This window comes from Macaca mulatta, chromosome 8 (assembly GCF_049350105.2).
Source record: "Macaca mulatta isolate MMU2019108-1 chromosome 8, T2T-MMU8v2.0, whole genome shotgun sequence".
NCBI classification, from domain to species: Eukaryota; Metazoa; Chordata; class Mammalia; order Primates; family Cercopithecidae; genus Macaca; species Macaca mulatta.
Window position 1 is genome coordinate 26,640,935 of NC_133413.1, and position 21,829 is coordinate 26,662,763.

The 21,829-nt window shown below is 41.6% G+C and overlaps 1 protein-coding gene across 1 annotated transcript; it reads left to right on the forward strand.

Moving 5' to 3' along the window:
- Positions 1-9,710: 9,710 nt before the first annotated feature.
- NEFM (neurofilament medium chain) lies at positions 9,711-15,134 on the forward strand. The gene is made up of 3 exons (XM_015144993.3): positions 9,711-10,823; positions 11,556-11,680; positions 13,090-15,134. The coding sequence occupies exons 1-3, from the start codon at positions 9,744-9,746 to the stop codon at positions 14,642-14,644; spliced, it is 2,760 nt and encodes a 919-aa protein (XP_015000479.3). The 5' UTR covers positions 9,711-9,743; the 3' UTR covers positions 14,645-15,134.
- The last annotated feature ends 6,695 nt before the right edge of the window (positions 15,135-21,829 follow it).

Genomic DNA, 21,829 nt, shown 5'->3' on the forward strand with positions numbered 1-21,829 from the left:
TTTCAATGAGAACTGCAATTACTTTTGCACCAGCCTAATATGTAACTAGGCCCTACACTGTGTGCAGCATACAGAGTGGAGAGTAGGGTCTTTCTCTATAGTCAAGGAAATTCAATCACTCAGAAGATTCTTTCCTTGGTTGCTTCATAAACATCCCAGATTTGGCATGTATAAATTCCAGGATCCAGCCTCTAACCCCCAGACTTTGTTTTTCTCCTGTACTTTATATTTTGGGGGATGTATTAGGCTGAAAAATGCCCCCTTTCTAAAGGTGTTCACATCCATTCCCCACACTATGAATATGTCACTTTGCATGGCAAAGGAGACTTTTCAGATGTGATAAAGGATCCTGTTATGGGCTGAATTTGTCCACACCCGAATTGATATGCTGAAGCCCTAACCCCCAGAACCTGTGAATATATATAGGGCCCTTAAGGAGGTAGTTAAATTAAAGTGAGGTCCTTAGGATATGCCCTAATCCAATGACTAGGGTCCTTATAAGAAGAGAAAATTATGATGCAGACACATTGCAGGAAGACCACATGAAGACACAGGGAGAAGACCGCACCTACGCAAACTAAGGAGGTCTCAGAAGAAATCAATCCTGCTGACACTTTGATCTCAGACTTCCAGCCTCCAGAACTGTAAAAGTAAATAAATAAACTTCTGTTGTTTAAGCCGCTGAGTCTGTTATGGCAGCCCTAGCAAATTAATATAGATTATCGGGGGGGCAGTGTCATCATGAGGGTCTTAGAGAAGGCAGGGGGGTCAGAGTGAGAGAAGGGCATGTGAGATGGAGCAGAGGTCAGTGAGGTGAGAAGATGCTGTCTTCCTGGTTTGGAAAACAGAGGAAGGGGCCATGAGCGAAAGAAAGCACGCGGCCCCTAGAAACTGGGGAACATAAGGCAGGGGATTCCCTCCCAGGGCCCCCAGAAGGAACGCAACCTGTCCACTCCTTGGTTTCAGCCAACCGAAACCAGTATTAGACATCTCACCTCCAGAACTGTAAGAGAGTTAATGTGTGTTCTGTTAAGCTGGCAGGTTTGTGGCAACTTGTTACAGCAGAAACAGGAAATAAACGCAGGGGATGGCATCGCCATCTCCCTTTGCCCCCAAGCCCTTCCATTCCACTCTAGTACCTGCTTCTTCTCATCCACCTTTCTTAATTTGCATCTTCCTCTAATCTGATCTGGATTCCTGCAATAGTCTCCAAGTTTATTTTCCACCTTCTGATCCCTTTCACCCACCAAAGTATTCTGCTCCCTTCTACCAAAGTAATTTTTCTAACAAACCAGTCTGACCAGGTCACTATCCCACTTAAATACTTCAACTGCCTCTAATCAGCTATAAGACGAATGCAAAGGTCTGGTTATGACATAGGAAGCCCCCTATGGCCTCTCCTCTGCTTCCCTCTCCAGCCTGGGCTCCATGTTTTCTGTCTTGTCAATTTTGGCTAAATGTTCCTTTTCTCTGCTGAGCTACATGTCCCCCCGTTCTCTCCAGCCTGGACTCTGGGTCCCATGCATTCCAGCCTGTGCTATATAACCCCTGCTATTTCAGTCACTTGCAGGTTTTTGATAACACTGTGCCTACACTGCCCCCCTCTTCTTCCCTATACAATTCCTACTTATGCCCAAAACTTACCTCAGATGCCATCTCCTCCAGAAAGCTCTCACAGAGGGTCTTCTATTCTTAACAATTGGTTTAGTCGCCCATCCTCTGTGCTCTCATGGCACGTGTTGTTTACCTCTAGCTAGAGATATCTAGTTAGAGATATTTCTCTCGAGTTACCTAGGTCTTTACTTGCCTGAATCCTCCAGTAGACTGTATCCATCCAAGCTAAGATCCTGCCTTTCATGTTTCCCCAGTGGCCAGCACAGTGCCTGATACTGAAGACATTGTTTGTTGAATGAAAGTTTTAGGGGAAAAAAGGTAGGACTTCATTTACTCATTCGTGCAGTAAATATTTATTGGGCGCTCGCCATCAGTAAAACACGGTGGGATGTACAAATATAGATAAGACTTAGAGTCTGCAGTTAGAATTTTGTGGTCAGTGTTGAGACATTATCTAAATGACCAGCAGATGGTAGTATCCAGCTAGACCACAGGCAATCAAGTTCAGGAACTGAGAGGACGAACTCATGGGTCAAAAATAGGGAAGGGTAAGTGGAGGTTTCCTAGGACCCGGTTGTGGAAGCATACAAGAGACTCGCTAGCCAGAAGGAGATGAGTTTTGCCAATATGATATAAGGTCTTCACTAAACTTCGAATGGCTTGATGGTAACATAAGTATACCTTGTGCAAGAAAGTATACAAGTGTCTCACCCTTAAGAGTTTCCAAAAGTGCAGGTTTCCAAGGTATACAGAGCATGAGAGAAAGGGCCACAGATATTACCAAGAGGCAAGAGAAAACACAACAAATTGTATGAAATGAGTCACGTTGACTGAGGAAGGATTTTTATCACTAGGCATTCATTCCTTAATAATTTTAGGTAATCTAGATCCAGGCAGAAGCTGCTTGCTGCCATGACTAGTATAGCATAGATGTTTCTTTTCAAGGCCAACTTTTGCTCAAGAAAAATGAGAAACAGTTCTCTTCTTTGACCCCATCTGATAAAGCAGAAACCAACGCAGATTTATACAAATGAAAATAAGGTTGAGTCAGAGCACTTTGTCCCATAAATAACAAAAATGGATTAAGGCTGACTGGTCTCCAGGCAACCTATGTAAGTACAGTCACATAACCCTGATTTTAGTATATAAAATAGAAGATCAAGAGATTCACTTAAAATTATTCAAGGCTGGCTCTTCACTGTTTCAATAGATTTTAAAAGCTGCTTCCTTGCCAACCATCCTATTGTAAACCTTCACTGCTGAAGATTGTGGGCCAAGCTTTTTCTTCTGCCAAGATTCAAAAGCTTGTTATTGGATCTCTCAAAGTAGATTTAGTTTAAAGAGTCTGACATCTACAAAAAAATTGTGAATACATGATTAAAAGATTGTCTTTTCAACTGTGTATAAATATATACATAAATGTAAATAAATGATATCATGATAAATTAATGTACAGTACAAATTAAAAATATCCTAAAAACCAAACCAAAAGTGTATATAAATGTGAATGATAAATATATACCAGAAAAAATAATAGCTACATGATTAGAGATATCATCCATAGAGCATGGACTAGCAGAATGAATTTGATGTACTTCAAATTACATAGAAGATTAATTTAGAATAAAATATAACAAAGACAAGTAATTCAACATTTTTATTCTTAATGTCTTTAATAAAGTCACAAACCATGAAATAATGTTTAGCTGGAAAAAAAAAGATGTTTTATTTTTATATACATAGTAAAAATGCAGCAAAAGAATGTATAGTGGCCCTTGAATCTTTTTGTTTGTTTTTGTTTTTGTTTTTGTTTTTGAGACTGTGTCTCGCTCTGTTGCCCAGGCTGGAGTGCAGTGGCACGATCTTGACTCACCACAACTTCCGCCTCCTGGGTTCAAGTGGTTCTCCTGCCTCTGCTTCCCAAGTAGCTGGGACTACAAGTGCGTGCCACCATGCCCAGCTAATTTTTGTATTTTTAGTACAGATGGGGTTTCACTCTGTTGGCCAGTTTATCTCGAACTCCTGACCTCGTGATCCACCTGCCTCAGCCTCCCTAAGTGCTGGGATTATAGGCATGAGCCACAGTGCCCAGCTGGCCCTTGAATCTTTTTAACATGACCTAGCAGTTCAACAATTCGCTTTTAAATGAGAATTTTAAGGTGGGTATAGCCTCCTGATGATCGTGCTGAGGACTGTCCTCTAGAGTCAGAGTCTCCTAAATTCCTGTCTTCATTCCACCACCTCCAAGCTGTGTGTGGTACTTAACCTCCCTGTGCCGCTGTGCTCAATTGCACTTTCCACAAAAGTGTCATCTCCAAGGGCTGTAGTGATGATTAAATGAGATAACACAGTAAAGTTTTGGCACAGTGCCCAGCACCTAGTGAGTACTTGATAAATACCAGTTATTTTTATGGATATGACTATGATCCGCCTACTTTTCTTTATTTTTCATGCTCATTGAGACTGGATTTTATAATCTACTAAAGAAACTTGTTCTAATGTTGGCATGGATGTCAGAAGATATGAGTTCTGGCCTAGGCTCCAGTGCTTTCCAGATGTGTGACCTTGGACAAATCAAGCAATTTAATCAACTCTAAAATAGAAATAATAATTTGTGCACAGCTCAGATGAGAATACATTGTTTTGTTTTGCTTGGTCTTTTTGATAGAAAGCATTGTCCAAATGTAAAAGTCTGATAATGGTAGAGACGATGATGGCTTGGGACTTAGGGTACCACTAAGTGTAAAAGAACACAGTATTCAGTCCTGACTAGACCACATTACAAGTTATTACAAGTTACCACCTCCAGCTGTCACACCACCACCCTCAGCTTCATGATGACATTCCTCTCAATAACCAAAGGGAGAAAGAAGCAGGCAGAAAGAAGACAGAAATTAATATCAGTCCTGATTAGGCTTTCTCGATCTACTATTGTTATTAATAATCGCTATTATTATTATATCATTCTTGATCTAAAGGGTCTTTACAAATCTTTTTTTAAGAGAAAAATGCAAGTTAAATACCCAGCTACAGTCCAGCTCTCATGGCAAACAGGACCATATTCTTTCCTCTAAAGATAGCAAACTACTTATTCAGATATATTTACTTTACAAAACAGGGCATAGAATTATATAAACAGAAAAATCCTATTTATATTTAAATTACAGAGAAAACAACTAGAAGAAAATACTTAAATTATTGTCTCTCTGCATTTTGTAAATATCTACACTACACATATATACAAATTTTAACCAAAAAAGTGAGTTAAGTATTCTCAAATAGACGCCCTTCTTAGTAAGCTTAGTGACAAGACAGAGCTATGACAGTGAGCCCATTTTCAAAGGATTATGAAAGAATATTGATTTTCTAAATTGCAGAGATTGAAAACAAAATGCCCAGTCCTGGGACAATGAGACTGAATTATTAGGTGGGGCTTTTTTGTGACTTTATGTTCCCAGGTTTAACTCTTTTCAAAAATTTGGTCCAAAGATCATTGATCTGCTCTAGTTTTACAAAGCTCATTTTAATTAAGAGTTTCTAATAAAAGAATTATGTCTCTTGCTAAGTCAGGCCTTGGTAAGCTTGGAATAAAATATGTTATAAATATTTCATAGCTGCACTGGTGCAGTTACGTGCAATGCAGGGTTTTCAAAATTCAAGTGCATATCATCAAGATCTGTTGCTGCTTTATAGGTAAAACTAACGGGTTCAGTTAAAAACATGCTGAAAATTAATACAGTAGTACTGTTTTATTATGCATCTACTGAACTTTATTTTTAGAATCACTTTTAGCAAGGTTCTATTAAGTACTTTTTAAAAATTCTAAATCTTTCTCCCCTGGCTTTCACAGAACTGATTCACAGTGGAGAGGTGAAAGCATTACACAGCAAAAAAATCAGCAAGCTATGTTAAAACCGAAAGCTAAATTTTTCCCCACCACACATGAAATTTCCAGATATAGAATTTTAAAACTGATTAACATTTGGAATAAAATAAAGACTAAATGTTTTAAGTTTTGTAAATACTTCAGTTAACTTCATAATAACAGTAACTGAAAAATAGAAGGCAATATTCAAAGAATAAAATATTTGGCAAAGGGAACACCATTTCAGTGGCTTAATGACAGAAAAGGAACACTGTGGTCCAGATGGATTTGTTTTGATTAAAGACAATAGGGACATACATGTACATCCCAATTTCCCTGACAAGAAACAGCCTTTCTCGCCTGAGGATATTTTTATTTTGCTTTCAACTTTTGACAACAAAAACAAAAGTCAACGCTGCTTTTAAAGTTTGACATCCCGAGGATCAAGTAGAAATATGTAATATAGCTTCCTTTTTCTTATGTTCCTGCTTCTGCAGACTAAGTCCCTAGCTTCCTACATCAACAACCCATTAAATGATTAGCAGAGGACAGGTTATAAATAGTTATTATGAGTTCTAGAACCAGATCCCAGGCAAAAGGACTAGGTTCAAGACACAATAGGTTGAAAGAAAGTACAGATCATCTCATCTTGGATGGATTCAGCCTACCAATTTGACAGTGACGTCGTCCATCTGGAGTATCTTGCTTGCTATTCGGTTCCTACATCCCATCCTCCTTGCATTTTTTTATATCCAAAAATACTATTTAAAAGAAGAAATGTGAGGAAATAGGGAAAGATGGGAGAAAATGCTCGACTCCTTATCTTTTTTTTTATTTTATGACCCAATAAATATACCCCCTTTGCAAACAATACTTTCCCATTATTAGATGACACCCTAAAAAATTTGACAGTGGCTATCTCTTAGCTACAAAGTTAATATTTGCACTTTCCCTACTGAAGGAACATATAGATTGAAGCATGCCTTGTATTTCTCTATAAAGTGATTCAAAACAGACTACCTTATGAAACAACAGTTCAGAGATAATTTCATTTAAAATGTCTTACATCTAAATCATATGAGTAACTTTTCTGTTTAGAATAAATTACAAAAGTATTGTAGTCAAACTTAATTCCATGAATGCAGTGTGGTTAACCCAGGTGAGTTGCCATGATTGTTTTCTCTCTTTTTAATATTTCAAGAAGATTTCATAGCCTTAGTATCGTTAGGGTTTAAAAAATGCAAAAGCATTTCTTTCTGTGAAAATTATTAAGGTTGCAAATGTTCTTCAAAACTATGAGACAAAAAGGGAAAAACATCTGTTATAGCTTTTTTTAAAAAGTGTTTATACTAAATTTACTGATGGGTATAACCTTCAAATCACCTTTAGGAAGAGTAAAGTGGAAGAGTTTAATATAAAAGAAAACGTTTTGCTAAATGTGAAACTGGATCCATCGTTTTTTAAGCCATGGGAACTGTTTTTTCTTAATAAAGCAACTGTTTTAATTCTTTGCATTATCCTGTAGTGCCCAGATTGAACAATATATCATGTGACATTGAAGTTACAATTTTAAGCTATAGGCACTAGATGTAGCCTGAGTAACTGACTTATTTTATTTGTATGCAACACTTTCCTCCTTCTGTAACCAGCTGGAAGCTGAACAATTTCTGAGCTACTTTAGATACAAGGCAAAACTGGGTAATTGTGAAGTTAGACATGTGTTTCCTTGTAAATGTCTCTCTGCAGAGTCATCTCATTTCCAAAGCCCTAAAGAAAACTAACAGCAGAAGCCTGCCGGTTAACCATGTACTCTCATTGCAGAGTTTGCAGTGAATGTGCATCATGAAATTGCCAAACAGTTTAATATATTTCAATAAAAGCAGAAAGTAATAAGCAACAAAGGCAAAATTACTGCATACTTAGCATTTGGCCTTATCTAGATGGTATCCTGCTGAGTCCAGCCTGACATCTGCAGTACTTTACAGAAGGTAGGGAGTTTTCTTTCTCTTTTCCTTTATCTATATAAAACCAAAAAATCCTGCTTTTACAGTATTCACAAGCCAATCCCCTCATTCCATCATCGTCTCTCTCAACAACTCAAGATATGGATGGGCTCAGCTTGCCTAAGGTCTCTCAGCAAACTAGAACATCCTTCTCCTACATGGCCTACGATGCTGCAGTTTCATATTAATAAACCAAAGTAACTCCCAAAATTAGCACCTCCTATTTAAAACATTATTTATATTTTAATACAAATGGGCCAAGGGAGCTGATAAAAATTAAAAAAATAAAACCTCTAGAAACCCACCCCTTTCTTGATTACTTACTGATGAATATGATCCTGTCTTTTAACAAAACAGTGACTTGAGAAAACATGCTGTGAAAAGAAGCCATTTCAGGCTGGAGTGCCTGCTTTTTATAACCGGTAGTTTCTTCTCACCCATAGCAAGCACTTCACATTCAGTCACTTGTACCTGTGGCCCCAGCGCTGTTGTTAGTTCTGCAATTTCTTCTTCACTTTGTCTTGTAGTATTCTGAATTTTTTTAACCTGAATTACCCCCAAAGCACTACACAAAATAAAGAGACATTCTAACAGTTAAGAGTACACCAGACAGCAAGAAGTCTGTGTAGAGTCCTTGTTTGCATAAACATGTTTAATGATATAGAAAATCTATTCCATATAAATCATTAAAATCTAAAAGGAAAAATATATTACATTTTAAATGGAGGGAAAACATCTGGTTTTATTCAAGGTTGTGGTGAATCTGTTTGGCAACTTTTAAATCAATTTAAAGTTAATTCAGATGCCTTTTCAATCACTGCAGTTACACATAGGGGATACTGAACCGAAAGATGACAAGGCAGTTGTTTGTGTCCAAACTTATCAAAAACTATATTTCCCTGGACTTTTCATCCCAACAGATTTCAAATTCTCCTTTCCAAGGAGTATTTGACCTTCACATTTCAGGCCCTGTATCTCTTCATCTCCTATACAATCATACGTTAGAAAACTCAAACTGGGCTGCAAGTACATATTTCTGTTAACTGACTTCAATGAATTTTGGTTGTTTTCAAAATCTGCAATCTGTTCATTGTGCCAGCCCTGCATTGCAGAGAAGTCTTAGCCTGCGATTCCAGCTTCGCTCCTGCAAAGAGAGTCACTACAGGCAGGTTTAAATTGTATTTGCTCGGAGAGAAGAGGGGGAAGGGAACCCCCTACCCCCCGCCAACCTGACAGGCCAGGCTGGGTGACAAGCCCCTGGGAGGCTGCACCTCCCGCTCGCCCGACCTGGGCGCTGTCCTTGGTGCTGCCGGCGCCATAGCGAGCACAAGCGCCTTACCTTCTGCCCCTGCGGAAGCTGCGGACGTCCCCCAAACGTTAAAAACGCAATATCCCACTTTTTATACAAAAAACTACCCTGGCCTGTTCTCTTTGTCCCCTTCCCGAAGCCTTCAGGCAGACGGTTCCTCAAAGTATTTTTTTTCTTTTCTTTTTGTCTTCTAGACCCAGCTCCTTGGCGCTCATCTCCAGCTGCTTTAAGACAGGAGTGGGGGAAGGGGAGGGAGGCAAGAAAAGATGAGGGTGGGGGAGGGGAGAAGAGGGAATGCAGGGGGAGGGGAAGCAAGAGACGGAGAGAAGGAAAGATTGGAAGAAAAGGGTCCGCGAGGAAGGGGCTGAGAGAAAGGCAGGGTGAAGCGAACTAAAGGCCGGAGCAGGAAGGAGAAGAGGGGCCAAAAAAGAAGGGGATGGGATTAAGCACAGAAGATGGGTAAAGAAAAAAGTATCGGGGAAAGGGTAAAAGAAGAGAAAGGCTTGAGGGTAAGAGGGTAGAGGGCTAAAGAACAAGGAGACCAGGGGGTCGGGGAAGCGCTGCCCGAACGGTGGGACAGTGACAGGCAAAGAAAGGGCGCTGGCGATATTTGTACCAAGGGTGCGAAACGCAATCGGGAAGTGAGAAATGGAGAGAAGGCGACTGCCCGGCGACAAGTGGCCTGGGACTGAAAGGGAACCTGGGGGAGGGGCTGGGCCCAGGGCAGCAAAGTCCGGGTTCCCATGCGGCCTGGGCCCACGTGGAGCGGGCGCTGAATCACCGCTCAGCCGCCCCCCTCCCCTCCTCCCCGACCGGTGCCCGCAGTCCCCGCCTCCTCGGCCGCCGCCTCCACGGGGCGGGGCCCTGGCCCGGGACCAGCGCCGCGGCTATAAATGGGCTGCGGCGAGGCCGGCAGAACGCTGTGACAGCCACACGCCCCAAGGCCTCCAAGATGAGCTACACATTGGACTCGCTGGGCAACCCGTCCGCCTACCGGCGGGTAACCGAGACCCGCTCCAGCTTCAGCCGCGTCAGCGGCTCCCCGTCCAGCGGCTTCCGCTCGCAGTCGTGGTCCCGCGGCTCGCCCAGCACCGTGTCTTCCTCCTACAAGCGCAGCATGCTCGCCCCGCGCCTCGCCTACAGCTCGGCCATGCTCAGCTCCGCCGAGAGCAGCCTTGACTTCAGCCAGTCCTCGTCCCTGCTCAACGGCGGCTCCGGACCCGGTGGCGACTACAAGCTGTCCCGCTCCAACGAGAAGGAGCAGCTGCAGGGGCTGAACGACCGCTTCGCCGGCTACATAGAGAAGGTGCACTACCTGGAGCAGCAGAATAAGGAGATTGAGGCGGAGATCCAGGCGCTGCGGCAGAAGCAGGCCTCGCACGCCCAGCTGGGCGACGCGTACGACCAGGAGATCCGCGAGCTGCGCGCTACGCTGGAGATGGTGAACCACGAGAAGGCTCAGGTGCAGCTGGACTCGGACCACCTGGAGGAAGACATCCACCGGCTCAAGGAGCGCTTCGAGGAGGAGGCGCGGCTGCGCGACGACACTGAGGCGGCCATCCGCGCGCTGCGCAAAGACATCGAGGAGGCGTCGCTGGTCAAGGTGGAGCTGGACAAGAAGGTGCAGTCGCTGCAGGATGAGGTGGCCTTCCTGCGGAGCAACCACGAGGAGGAGGTGGCCGACCTTCTGGCCCAGATCCAGGCATCACACATCACGGTGGAGCGCAAAGACTACCTGAAGACAGACATCTCTACGGCGCTGAAGGAAATCCGCTCCCAGCTCGAATGCCACTCCGACCAGAATATGCACCAGGCCGAAGAGTGGTTCAAATGCCGCTACGCCAAGCTCACCGAGGCGGCAGAGCAGAACAAGGAGGCCATCCGCTCCGCCAAGGAAGAGATCGCCGAGTACCGGCGCCAGTTGCAGTCCAAGAGCATCGAGCTAGAGTCGGTGCGCGGCACCAAGGAGTCCCTGGAGCGGCAGCTCAGCGACATCGAGGAGCGCCACAACCACGACCTCAGCAGCTACCAGGTAGGAACCGCGGCTGCGCGGCCAGCCTGCGCCAGCGCCAGCGCCGCGCGCCCCCGACACTTGGGCGCGTGCCCAGGAGCCCTCTCCGCCGCGCTCTCTGGCGGCCGCTCGCTAGAGCGCGCGCGCCGCAGACTTAGGGTAGTTTCGGATCAGCATTCTCGCCACTCTCATTCTCCATACTCCGCCCCCACCCACCTGCCCCAGCTGCTTAAAGGTCTTGACCTTTTTCAAAAACGTACTTCTTTTCCAGTTCTAATTTTGCACGCTTGCACGTTTAAAGCAGGAGGGATAAATTCGGTAGTGGATAAATCAGCAACTTTAGGATAGCTTATGCAGAAACCCGTGTATTCTCTACTTTTCCGGCAGTGATCGGAAGAGCTCTAAAAATTGGCTTCAGCCCAAAGGGCTCAGATGGGAATGGCCAGGTCAGCCATGGAGTTTCCCCATGCATGTTTGTGTCCTGTTGAGACGTGTTCTAAGTCCACTGATCTCCGTGCGTGATGTGCCCAGGAAGTGTCCTATTGTCTTACTGATCTTGTATGTTCCTTGAGAATCCCTTAGATTTAAAAGAAAAAGGGGGTGGGGGAGGGGGGCTGGGAGTCGGGTGTCAGCGAGGTTTGCAGAAGCGGATAGAGATGGGAGGAGGCGAGAGGGAAGGGGTAGCAAGTGGTTTGCGAAGGAAGTTGCTGTTTGCAAGGATGAGTCTAGGGAGACTCTCTGTGTCTGTTTCAGGACACCATCCAGCAGCTGGAAAATGAGCTTCGGGGCACAAAGTGGGAAATGGCTCGTCATTTGCGCGAATACCAGGACCTCCTCAACGTCAAGATGGCTCTGGATATAGAAATCGCTGCGTACAGGTACGGTGCTCACTACATGCGTATCCGGAATACTAACCACCATGCAGAGGCTGTTCGGGCAGAGCTTTCACCACTAAAGTTAAAGCAGGCAGGGTGCAGGCATCAACTCAGCGCCTGGTTTTCTTGCTTACTTAGAAAAAAATTATTCTAAAGAATTGCAAGTGTAGTTTTCTCTCTTTTTATGCAGCTTTAAAAGAATAAATACTAGTAGAAGCAAAAGATTTTTGAATTAGACGAAGGAGGTGCAGATTAATATCAATGCATATGCTTAAACTTTTTATGAAAAAATGTTTTCAAATGTTGGAAGCATGAACAGAGTTTTGGTTTCTAATATTTCATCTAGTGGTTTCAGCTTTTCAAATTTATAATGTCAAGGACAAACACCAGGACATTCTATTTCTCTGTTTCTCTGTTATACAGCTTACTATTGCCATCATCTGGCTGAGAATAGATATAGAATGATATATTAGAATATAGATACAGTTATTTTATATATGTAGATAATTTATATGTATTATATTTTATGCTAGACTATAGTATAAATTATATCTATATCATGTATAATATTAATCTAGATCTATAGATACATATATGTGCATATGCATATAAATCTAGATATACAGACACAAATGTGTATGATCTTTTTATAGATAGAGAGATACGTTATAGGTCTATTAACTGATGTGACCTTGCTGTTGACTAAGCGCAAAGGACAAAATCGTTGATTAAAAATTTTCTACTACCAATAAAGTAGTTATAATATAACAAGAATAAATTGCATTTACAGAGCTATCTCTCTTTTCAGGAAAGCTGAATAACTACATTAAATAGACAATTTATGGTAAAAATTATCGACCAATTTATAACTTGATACACCCATATTAACACCTGGCTAAGTTCTGAAATATGCTTAACAGCAAGATTTTTATGAAAGTTATATTTGCTTTAAAAATAGTACGTATCCTGAAAATCTAAATGTTTAAGAAAGTGACTACTCTCAGAAAGCTTATTTGGCTTTGGAGTTTGGGGGCTTTTGTTTGTGGCTTTTTGTGTTTTTGTTTTCGTTTTTGTTTTTTCCTATTTGGCCACTAACAAGTTTTTCAGCATATTCTTGTTGGACCTAATGGATCTCTACTGCAGGGCCAAGACTTAGTAGCTGGGTGTGGTTAGTGGACTATTGGGCAAGGTTAGTCATTGTAGGGGGCAGTCCAGGAGAACCTTTCTCTGTCACTGAGTATGACGTAATATGCAAGTAAGTGATAGCAGGTATTATAACAAATTGATAGAATATTTTACTTATGTAATTCTATTTCTTCAAAGGTAGCTACTACAATACCCAGAATGTAATGAAACTCAGAAGGCCCAGAGAAATTTTTACTATGTCTTATGTTCTTTGATTTTCTCCTTAGAAAACTCCTGGAGGGTGAAGAGACGAGATTTAGCACATTTGCAGGAAGCATCACTGGGCCACTGTACACACACCGACAGCCCTCAGTCACAATATCCAGTAAGATTCAGAAAACCAAGGTGGAAGCTCCCAAGCTCAAGGTCCAACACAAATTTGTTGAGGAGATCATAGAGGAAACCAAAGTGGAGGATGAGAAGTCAGAAATGGAAGAGGCCCTGACAGCCATTACAGAGGAATTGGCCGTTTCCATGAAGGAAGAGAAGGAAGAAGCAGCAGAAGAAAAGGGAGAGGAGCCAGAAGCTGAAGAAGAAGAAGTAGCTGCCAAAAAGTCTCCAGTGAAACCAACTGCACCTGAAGTTAAAGAAGAGGAAGAGGGGGAAAAGGAGGAAGAGGAAGGCCAGGAAGAAGAAGAGGAAGAAGAAGATGAGGGAGCTAAGTCAGACCAAGCCGAAGAGGGAGGATCCGAGAAGGAAGGCTCTAGTGAAAAAGAGGAAGGTGAGCAGGAAGAAGGAGAAACAGAGGCTGAAGGTGAAGCAGAGGAAGTCGAAGCTAAAGAGGAAAAGAAAGTGGAGGAAAAGCGTGAGGAAGTGGCTACCAAGGAGGAGCTGGTGGCAGATGTCAAGGTGGAAAAGCCAGAAAAAGCCAAGTCTCCTGTGCCAAAATCACCAGTGGAAGAGAAAGCCAAGTCTCCTGTGACAAAATCACCAGTGGAAGAGAAAGCCAAATCTCCTGTGACAAAATCACCAGTGGAAGAGAAAGCCAAGTCTCCTGTGACAAAATCACCAGTGGAAGAGAAAGCCAAGTCTCCTGTGACAAAATCACCAGTGGAAGAGAAAGCCAAGTCTCCTGTGACAAAATCACCAGTGGAAGAGGCAAAGTCAAAAGCAGAAGTGGGGAAAGGTGAACAGAAAGAGGAAGAAGAGAAGGAAGTCAAGGAAGCTCCCAAGGAAGAGAAGGTAGAGAAAAAGGAAGAGAAACCAAAGGATGTGCCAGAGAAGAAGAAAGCTGAGTCCCCGGTAAAGGAGGAAGCTGTGGAGGAGGTGGTCACCATCACCAAATCCGTAAAGGTGCACTTGGAGAAAGAGATCAAAGAAGAGGGGAAGCCACTGCAGCAGGAGAAAGAGAAGGAGAAAGTGGGAGGAGAGGGAGGGAGTGAGGAAGAAGGGAGTGATAAAGGTGCCAAGGGATCCAGGAAGGAAGACATAGCTGTCAATGGGGAGGTAGAAGGAAAAGAGGAGGTAGAGCAGGAGACCAAGGAAAAAGGCAGTGGGAGGGAAGAGGAGAAAGGCATTGTCACCAATGGCCTAGACTTGAGCCCGGCAGATGAAAAGAAGGGGGGAGATAAAAGTGAGGAGAAAGTGGTAGTGACCAAAACAGTAGAAAAAATCACCAGTGAGGGGGGAGATGGTGCTACCAAATATATCACTAAATCTGTAACCGTCACTCAAAAGGTTGAAGAGCATGAAGAGACCTTTGAGGAGAAACTAGTGTCTACTAAAAAGGTAGAAAAAGTCACTTCACACGCCATAGTAAAGGAAGTCACCCAGAGTGACTAAGATTTGAGTCCACTGCAAAAGGTTAAGCCATATGACAATTTCAAAATGCATGTGATTGGCAGCTTCAAAACAGAACGGGTTCTCCCATGGGGGCTCCAGACATTGTATTTACTTTGTGCAATATGAGGGGACTGCATGCAAGCTCAGGGTGCTCCCTCCTCAGTCTTTGGGGGATTCAAATGCATGATATTGTATGTACCTGGGAAATTTGCCAATTTCCTAAGCTGTTGGAAGGGGGTCACTTAAGGGGGGATGTCTTGAGATGTATTATGCAAAGTACCAACTGAGCCAAAAACAATAAATGAAACACAGAACTCTCTTAGCCTTAAGAAAGCTATATATGAATAATTATGTTTACCTCACTGGTGCGTTTAAAATGGACTTTTGCTCATGGGAGAACCTCGTTGACATGCACAGTTTGCAATCTTATGTTGATTGATGTTAAACGTCACAGCAGTACTTGCTCAATAAAGGTCATATTGGAAACATAGTCAATTGCTGAGTCTTATGTCATTTCTTTTTTAATTTTTATTTATTTTTATTTAGAGATGGGGTCTTGCTATGTTGGCCAAGTTGGTCTTGAACTCTTGGCCTCAAGCAGTCCTCCTGCCTCAGCCACCCAAAGTGCTAGGATTATAGGCATGAGCCACCATGCCCAGCCTGTTATGCCATTTCAAAGTGAGATCTCCACTACCTGAAGCTTTCTTGCCCTAAAATAGATTTTTGGGGGGAAATCATAAGTAAACTGCACTTCTTATTGCTATTTCCCTGAGAGCGATTACTTGGAAAATGTAATTGCTGAAGATATTTTCAGGTGTCTACATCTTCACTGAGCCCGGTCTTCATCCCATAATTTTAAAATCATATTTTTGAAACAAAAATAAAAGCATCAGATACAAATAGGAATCCGGTGGGATAGAAATCTTCAGTGTTTCTATCCCAAAACAGAACTCAGAGAACCTCTAGGTAAGAGGACAAATGAAGGAGGGGTTCATCACTTGTGCCTTGGAGTTGGGACAGAGACAGAGGAGCTCATGGCATTTATGATGATGTGTCCAGAGGGGACAGGACTGACATCACTAACACTCCTACCCATAACTATCCAGCCTCAGAAGCATACCTCCTGCGCACACACACACGTACACATTGTCTGCATCACTAACACTCCTACCCGGAACTATCCAGCCTCAGAAGCATGCCTCCTGTGCACACATACACACGTATACATTGTATGCATCACTAATGCTTGATTTGCTTGACAGAGATTTATACCTTTAGTATTTTACTAATTGGGGAAAATAATATAGAAAATAAATAAAATACCCTACTTGAGAAAAGAAAAATGAGATTCTATGACATAGGCAATAAGTGTTTTTTAAAAAAAGACACGATCTTGACAAGGAAATACTATCATTCCCTTTTCAAAACTTGTTTCAGGCCTTGAAGACCATTAATATATTAATTAGCACATTATCTTGTCCAAGTCCATGTTTTCTCATTAATAGGATCAGCTCAATAATACAATCCTTGATAGTATTTTCAATGACTTTTTCAAGATAACTCTAATTTTAATGTCTAAACATATCCAGGAAGCTAATTGTTAATGGCAGTTTTTATTGTGTTTCCAATCATTAACCATTTGCTAATCCTCACAATTTTGGTTATATCTGAGTATCATCTGTAAAATTATGTATTCAGATTTCTTTCTTTAAAACAATTTACATTTTTTGTTAAGATGTTAATTTTTCTGAAGCAAAAATATCCATGACACACAAAGTGGATCAGGATTATTTAAATATAATCAACAACAACAAAAAAACTGATCTAGTGATACAAAATTTAAAAATAAAAAAGAGTGTATTGGAAGGATACAGGGTAACTCCTAGAGGGAAAACATCAGCAGAGGAGGCAGGTGCTGGGAGAGAGGAGCTCGGACAGCCCCAGGGACAGAGGTCGCAGGAATCATCACGCAGTCATAGGGCGATTAAACTGAAAACTCAGTGACACTTCATTGGAATTCCAGGAACACAGCATCACCTATTTGCCACACACCTTCGCCAGCAAAGAGGAGCACCTTGATTGATAGTCCCACCCAAACTGACTCCAATGACAGAACAGCAACGCTTCACAGAAAGTCTGGGAGCTGTTATCAGAAGTAGGAATAGAGGCTGGAGTCATATGATATGATCTATGTGAATTTTTTAAATGCCCAGTAAATATACAATCATTACTATAACAATACTCATTGGTACCTAAAATCATCTCACTTACCAGCACTGGACCCTGAGGCTTAGAAGACTTTCTTTTTTGGTTGTATATATTGTTTTAAAATGACACGATCAATCAGCAAAACTGTCCAACACAGGCACCAGAAACTTAACTCTTCAGCTCTAACTTTGTTTTCAACCACTTTGTTTTCTTTCCTAAGAAGGTAAGACATTCAGTAATATTGCTACATATTCCATAGAACAAAATCACGATTTTGTACTCTTTAAACATGGCGGAATACCTCTGGCTGCAGTGGCACAGGCCAATAGTCACAGCTGCTCCAGAGGCTGAGACATGAGGATCACTCAAGCCCAGGAGTTCGAGTCCAATCCTGGCAACGTAGGGGGAGTCCGACTCTAAATAAATAAATAGAACAACATACCTTTGATAACCCATGCAAGTATTTCTAAGTCAATCAATTGCCTGGTTGATTCATTAATTCAATAAATGCATATCGAGGACTAGAGCCTGGAGATACAATGGTCTTCTCCTATAAAATTACTTATTTTGTTGTCACTGCCAGCCATTACACTATTATTGAAAGAGAAAGCAATTTGAAATTCATGTTTCCAAATATGTTCAGTGACAGGGAGAAACTACATTTAAATTAAGCACAAATCTCCAAGAGTTTAGGATATAAGAGTACCTTTCCTCTGACGACAGTCGGTCTCTGGGCACATTAAGCCATTGAAAAGCAGAATTTCTACCTTGCCAGTAGACTGTCTTTGAGACACTATTTTATTTTAAATATTGTGAGGATTATCAAAGTTCATTTATTCTCAATCTTCAAACATATAAGAACAGATTTTTTTAAAAGAAAAATCTTCCTCTGGGTCAAACACTAGTAGATGATAGAACTGGGATTTAACTCAGTTAGTAAAAGTCCAGAGTATATACTCTTTTTTTTTTTTTTTTTTTTTTTTGGACAGGCTTTCACTCTGTCACCCAGACTGAAGTGCAGGGGCATGATCATGATCATGGTTCACTGCAGCCTGGAGCATCTGGGCTCAGGTGATCCTCCCACCTCAGCCTCCTGAGTAGCTGGGACTACAGGCACATGCCACCATGCCCAGCTAACTATTTTTGTGTTTTTTTGTAGATATAAGTTTTGTGACATTGCCCAGGCTGGTCTCAAACCCCTGGACTCAAGCAATCTGCCCAATTCAGCCTCCCAAAGTGCTGGGATTACAGATGTGAACCACCCTGCCAGCCCAAAGCATATACTCTTAACCCCTGTCCTATATTAATCCTCAAATCCATCCATGGCAGCCATCTCCAGTTATAAGGATGTTAAGCTAGGGTCATTTATTTCTTTTAAAATTGAAAAAAAGAAAACAGAGGCATACTATAAATCATTCATTTAATATACTTGCATATCTCTTTACATTTAAAAAAAGATACAATTTCACTTCTCTATGGCACTGTGTTTGCATCATGAGGAAAAGAATAAATACTCAAATGCAAAATAAGTGGTGATTCCTTCTATCACAACAGCTTGCAAGTGTCAAACACTTTTCTCATAGTAACTTTCATGTTCAATAGACAGAGTTATTTCTAGTGCATTTCCTTCTATTGCCAGTCAGTGCAGACAGAAACAGTATTAAAACATTAGGATATTCATTTCCACAACAAATGGGTTGGTTGTTCCAGTTTGGAACAAGCTATCTTTTTCCTAGTGTTTTATATAATTTGCCGAAAGGGAACGAGGAGCTATTTTTAAGTGAATTATTCTATTAGATCTGCAGAAAATTTGTCTATTTTTAGGGCTCCTCAACCCTTAGAGCTTGGCAAAAGTAATAGTTTAGCGTTCAAATCCCGGGCTGTAGATAGCAAAATTGTGTGTCTTGGGTCCATTATATTTACCCTCTAAGCCTCCACCTCCTTATCTGTAAAACAGGGCTGCCGAAGTAATGGGGTGTTACCTATGAAAATGCTCCACACTGTAACAGGGCTGCAGGGCTTTAGGCATTTGGTAGCCAATCAAAACCATTTATTAAAGATTATGAATTTTAAATTGGATCACAGCTATAGGTACAGAATTTCTAATTCAAAGAGACGAAATTAATTGGTACCTTAATTTTCTTATATATAATTTCAATACAGATTGCAATGAGTTTACCGAAATAAGTACACAACATGAATATAAATATACTTAGGTGCACAGATATTTCTTCATCAGTGTACACATAATTTCATTACCCATATAGAGAATTTGGGTGGAAATTCATTGCATTTTTCTTTGCATTAATCTATATAGGCTGCTTAGACACCCAAGAATCCATCTACATAATCACAGGGCTTAAAAGTTTCTTGACCATCATGTAATCTTGATTACATGATGGCTCACACGTGTAATCCCAGCACTTTGGGAGGCCGAGGTGGGCAGATCACCAGAAGTCAGGAGTTTGAGACTAGCCTGGCCATTATGGTGAAACCCTGTCTCTACTAAAAATACAAAAATTAGCCTGGTGTAGTGGCGGGCACCTGTAATTCCAGCCACTTGGGAGGCTGAAGATGGATAATTGCTTGAACCTGGGAGGCAGAGGTTGCAGTGAGCTGAGATTGTGCCACTACACTCCAGCCTAGGCAACAGAGTAAGACTCCACAGCACAAAAACAAAAAAAAAGTTTATTGATGCAAATGATTTAAAACCATATTGAGTGTAAGAGAGAGAAATATTTTTGTGCCAGGCCTCTGAAGACAGCATGAAATCCCCAGATCCATGCTGACTGTGCTCAACACCATACTGCAGGGCTTTCAGGATTCTCTTTGACTTCTTATTTGAGGTATTTTGAAAAGTTACCACATAATATCTTCAATAAGGTATTCATTTTAGGTAATGCTCCTTAAATCATTCCTTAACTCTAATTAGCATTCTTATCTTAGAAAAGAACAGAGTTGAAAAAAAATTAACAGCCGACTACATAAAAAGGCTTTTTTTTTAAGTTTATGAAAAGCATAATCATTCTAAAGCACTAAGTAGGAAGGACCACTTACATAGGCCCATGCTATAGTCTTGTTTTGTGTGTGGGTGGGTGAGGTGAGTAGGGGGTGGAGAGCAGAGAATCAAGGGCCCCAGAATTTGAGTGACAACATTGTGTCCAGAAGGCAAACACCAGGAATTTTTGATTCTGCCTTGAGATCGCAAAATCACAAGTCAGGGGCCAACTTCAAGTATCATAGGTTCTACTTTTGGTGTTCTCACATTCCTAAGAGAGTAAGCTCCGACAACAGAAAGAGATAAGGATTGAAAAGGGCTCCTTTTCCTATTGGTTCTCAGATTTCAAATAAATTTCGGAGAGCAGGGTAAAATTACTGGTTTGCATTAGGGCTTTGGAATATGCTTAATTGTAATTGCTCATCATCTCTTCTGGAAAATCACAGATTAGTTGAAACCACAGAGTATAGCGCAAAGAGCCTTCTTTGCCCTGGGATCTAGAAGGCTGGGCCCTCCATACAAGTCATAACACCTCCACATCTCCTATTTTAACTTGGAAAATTCAAGTGTATGTTGAATTCTGTGATGATTCTTTTATATCTTCCTCGATTCGTATGTCAAAAACTTACTCTTATCCAAAAAGAGTAATTCAGCTTAAGGAGAATTTGCACTAAAATACTGTGTGCGCCTGTAATCCCAGCACTTTGGGAGGCCAAGGCAGGTGGATTACGAGGTCAGGAGATCGAGACCATCCTGGCTAACACGGTGAAACATCGTCTCTACAAAAAATTAGCCGGGTATGGTAGTAGGCACCTGCAGTCCCAGCTACTTGGGAAGCTGAGGCAGGAGAATGGTGTGAACTCGGGAGGTGGAGCTCACAGTGAGCCGAGATCGAGATCGTGCCATTGCACTCCAGCCTGGGCGACAGAGCAAGACTCCACCTAAAAAAAAAAAAAAAAAAAAAAAAAAAAAAAAAAACTGTGTGCTAATATTTGGAAGAACAAAAAGTTAAAAGTTATTAACTTTTGGGCGAGGAACCGTGGCTCAGCACATTGGCAGTGTGAGGCAGGAGGAGATCTCTTGAGCCCAGCAGTTTGAGACCAGCCTGGGCAATACAGGGAGACCTGGTCTTTACAAAAAATTAAAAGAAAAGTAAATTAGCCAGACATGGTGCCATGTACCTGCGTCCCAGCTATTCAGGAGACTGAGATGAGAGCGCTGCTTGAGCCTGGCCTGGGAGGTTGAGGCTGCAGTGAGGCATGACTAGACCACTGCACTCCAGCCTGGGTGACAGAGCAAGACCCTGTCTCTTAAAAAAAAAAGAAAAAGAAAAGTCATTGACTTATCTATGTAAGTATATAACATATGAATATCAGAAAGAGAAATAGAAAACTGACCTCCCTCTTCCCCAGATTTCTTTTTAACTATGGCTGCCTAGTTGCTTCTGAACTGGATTTCTCAGTAGCCCCAAATAAAATTATAAATATAAGATACAGAATAACAATGTCTGACAAATAGTAGGCATTTAATAAATGGTAAATTTTCATTGCCATTAATATTTATTTTAAAAGTAATAACTAAAATAGTTATGTATATTAATTACCATGTCAATAAGAGACACACACAAAAATTCAACCTGTAGCAAAGCTTCAAGAAGTAGAATAGTAGATACCTTTGCACTAAACTTTACTTACTATATGCTACTCAGAATCATAAAATCCTAAAGGTTGAATTAGCCGATAATATTTAACCCACCTTTCTTATGCCTAAAAGGCAGCTGCCTAACATATAATTGAATATCTACAGTGACAGGGAAATTACTTTGCTGCAAGTCATCCAAACAGATAACTTGGACGGTTTGCAAAACCTTCTTTACATTGTTCCAATTTCTGATCCCCTGCAACGTTCACCCACTGATGCAAATTCCAGGGAGTCATATAAATCCCACTTCCCTTTTCCCCAGAATGGACTTTCAGAGA